We start from the raw sequence: 3,444 nt of genomic DNA, 5'->3' as shown, positions 1-3,444 counted from the left end.
TGTGTGTGTGTGTGTGTGTGTGTGTGTGTGTGTGTGTGTGTGTGTATTCATCTGTCTTTAGATTCATAAATTACTGGACAGATTTTAAGGAGACTCTAAGAATATACAGTAGTTGTTATACGTACATCTACAGCTCACTAACTTTTACAGTAAATCATATTTAAGATGGCTGCCACAGCTAAGCAGTCATAAAGACAAAAATGACTACAACTCAGATAGTTTTTCAGATATCAAGCTAAAATCTGGTGTGGTAGTCAACTGAGAGTAATTCTTGACACATACTCTGAGCAATATCACAACTCAAGATTGTACATAAAAGGTCATTAAGTTTCACCAGAAGTGTCTGTTTTTTCTTAACATAAAATGATTTTAGCTTAAATCTCTGACAAGAAAGGCAGAGGATGATATGTATTCCTTAAAATGGACATATCAAGTGAAACTGCAATGCTTTGGTCTGAATTCCTCCTTATTTAAACTTTACATACAGTATATAGTATCTGTTTACCTGTGGGTGTTCCAGTCATAACAGTGAGTGCAGCCATGGACTTTGTACCAATGTAGTGACTATTGAGCAGGAAGCGAGCCAGGTCCTCCACGTTGTCAAACTGACGACTCAGGACCTTTTGAGCCCACTCACACACCAGTCCACACGCTGCAGACCTCATTTCATCCTCTGCGCTGGGAGATTGACCCGTCGGTTCCATCAGCTCGCACTGGTCAAAACAAGGGGAGCAGCAGGGTTTAGAGAATCAAACCAACACAAAGGTTTGTCTAATGTTTCTGTGGTGTAGTGACACTCACCCCGTCACCAGATTTCTGCAGATCTAGGTTGGGTAGGGATGGCATGTGAACAAATGCTTTCTTTCTCAACCCGCTATAACAGTATGTGCAAAGCAGTTAAGGCAAGTGCTGAATGTATTGAGCTAAAACTCTCTCAAAAAGATTTTAATGCACAGGTAACAAGATTTGAACAAGTGAGCAACAAGATTCACACATGCACAAGAGCATGGATCTGAGAATGTGACTTTTGAGACCTTCTTACCACTGCAGATTCACACGTGTAATGTTGCATTCAAGGCTGGTAAAAAGCTGGGACATCTGAGCTTTACCAGATTTACTGAATTATTGGGAAAAAACACTTCTAACATCCCAAAATGGTTAAATAATAAACCTTATATTAAAACACACACACGATTTTACTGGGTTCTAAATATGTTGATTATGTGGACTGTAAAGCTAAAATAAACAACCACAATAAGTGGGTTGGAAATTGAAGAACGTCTGATCTGTTATGGTTCTTAGTTTAGTTTGAGGCAGGGGCAGACTGGCATACTGGGCTAGCGGGGAAAACCCCGGTGGGCCGGCGGTTTGGTGGGCCGTGAACCGGCCCACGAGCTGCACCACCGGCCCAGACGCAGGTCAGAGGGCCGGTGGTTCAGTCCGTGAACCGGCCCACAGGCTAAAGCGAATCTGGAGTGAACCACCAGTCTGACGCAAGCAGTGCATCTGCGCAGGGCGAGCCAGACATCAAGGAGCGACAGGTTCTGGGGTGCTGATGTTTTTCTGGATCCATTGTGCTCCAAACGATGTCATATCAAATGACTTCTCTAACTCTCGTCAGCACCGGTCAGGCCGATCATAGCGCACAGCTGATTTGCTCTGCAGGGCGCCACCTGAGCTGACAATGAAGAGCGGAGATCAGAAAAACTAGTCCCAATAACCCTAGGCGGGCTGCTAAAACAAAGTGGTACTTATTAAAAACTAAACATTCACAAAATAAGAAATGCCTTGTCCCTATTAGAGCCGCATAAATGAAATCTTCATTTGTCTCTGACACCCAGCAGAGTGCACAGTGCAGCAGCTCTAACGGGGCCGAGCAGATTTGATCTGAAAACTCCCATAAAGCTCAGCCTGACAACAAATCAGCTGTTTACCTCAGATGATGAATTTAAAAAGTCTTCCAGCTAGATCTAACAGAGATGCACAGTGCTCCAGCTCGTCATTTCACTGTGGAACATCACCTGCCAGTCACCAGGGGCACAACGAGTGGGGGTGGCCACGGGGGGCTGTGCCCCACCAGTTTTAACCTCTTGAGTCCCAAGCTTTGTGCTTATTTAAATTTTTCCCAGCTATATAAGGTTAATAAAACCTTATAAATATAAAATGTTTTTGAAAATCTAAGAATTAAAAATATGAATATATATTTTACTTAAAATAAAAAATAAAACAGAAAAACATAATTTGCTGTATTATTATTTTTTGTTGACATTTGAAGTAAACTACTCAAATTTGGTTATTCTTCTACAAAAACTACCAAAAACATATATGAAAACATATATTTACCAGTGTTCCTCTGCAAAAACTACCAATAAAAATATTTTCTTGTAGTTTAATGAGAGGAAAAATAACTGAACCATTTTGAGTAACATTTTTGGAAGTAAAGCCAAAGAAAGCGTGTGTTTTCTAACAAGAGTTTTAAGGTAAGGTAAAATTTATTTATATAGCACTTTTCAGCAGCAAGGCAATACAAAGCTACCAAGTCACAAACAAGTTGATTCCAAAAAACCAGTAAATCTGGTAAAGCTCAGATTTCCCTGCTTTTCACCAGTCTTGAGCTTATAAAGCTGACGTGGTAAGAAATTCTCAAAAGTCTAATTCACATGCGGGTTCCTCTGCGTGCGGAAATCTTGTGCAGTCAAATTTTCTGAGGGTTGATGTCAGCTTTTAAAACAAGCTAACAATATTTGATGTAAAACAGCCTAACAAAACAACATGTAGCAAAGACTAAAGTTTTGAAGGATATTTGGATTTGCCCCTCATGCCCAGACGACGCGCCTTCATGTTAGGAAAAACATTCTTCATGATCTTCCCAAAGTCTGCAGCACTCAGTGGATTGTAGCCGAGATTGTCACAGTAGCTCCTGCAAGAAGACAAAAATCAGTATGAGTGTCCAAAAAAACAAAAACAAAGAAACAAACAAAAAAATCCCACAAATAATTTAATAAGTACAGAAACATATTATTGTTCTGTCCTCCTCACTGCCCGTCTGCACTCACTTGTATTCATCATAAACCTCTTGCTTGGGGAGGGACGTCTCTGGGTGCTCCTCTAGGTGATTGCGGATCCAGTTGAATGCATACATCTGTTGAGTACGGCTTGACGACATAGAACTCTGGTCGCTGAAATCAGTCAGACCAAAGTTGTAAAAATCGGGTGAGGCGACGCCTCTGACTGCTTTGCATCATTTCTTGTTAAAACAGAAACTTTAATACCATAATCCAGCAGCAGAGAACCCCCCCTCTCTTTCATTTTCAGACCAAATGGGCAGAATTTGGGGGTGATGAAACGATATGGGGAAACAAATGACACACAAACAGCTAAATTTGGCAAAACATCTACACATTTCAATTGAATCAATTTTAGAGGTAAAAAAAAAAAAAAAAA

At 40.7% G+C, this 3,444-nt stretch overlaps 1 protein-coding gene across 2 annotated transcripts in view; it reads right to left on the bottom strand.

The window, feature by feature from the left end:
• Nucleotides 1-3,444, bottom strand: part of rfx7b (regulatory factor X7b) — an 18,739-nt gene that overhangs the window by 7,780 nt on the left and 7,515 nt on the right. Inside the window, exons 4-8 of one of the 2 annotated variants that reach the window (XM_014013565.1) lie at nucleotides 3,273-3,302; nucleotides 3,057-3,179; nucleotides 2,804-2,920; nucleotides 802-886; nucleotides 506-713 (exon numbers count right to left, since the gene is read on the bottom strand). In XM_014013565.1, the coding sequence (XP_013869019.1) occupies nucleotides 506-713; nucleotides 802-886; nucleotides 2,804-2,920; nucleotides 3,057-3,179; nucleotides 3,273-3,302 (563 nt within the window). The remainder of the gene's footprint in view (nucleotides 1-505; nucleotides 714-801; nucleotides 887-2,803; nucleotides 2,921-3,056; nucleotides 3,180-3,272; nucleotides 3,303-3,444) is intronic. The other variant, XM_014013566.1, reaches the window with a different exon arrangement.

This window comes from Austrofundulus limnaeus, unplaced genomic scaffold, assembly GCF_001266775.1.
Source record: "Austrofundulus limnaeus strain Quisiro unplaced genomic scaffold, Austrofundulus_limnaeus-1.0 Scaffold104, whole genome shotgun sequence".
NCBI lineage: Eukaryota > Metazoa > Chordata > Actinopteri > Cyprinodontiformes > Rivulidae > Austrofundulus > Austrofundulus limnaeus.
This window is presented reverse-complemented; position numbering and strand designations above follow the sequence as displayed.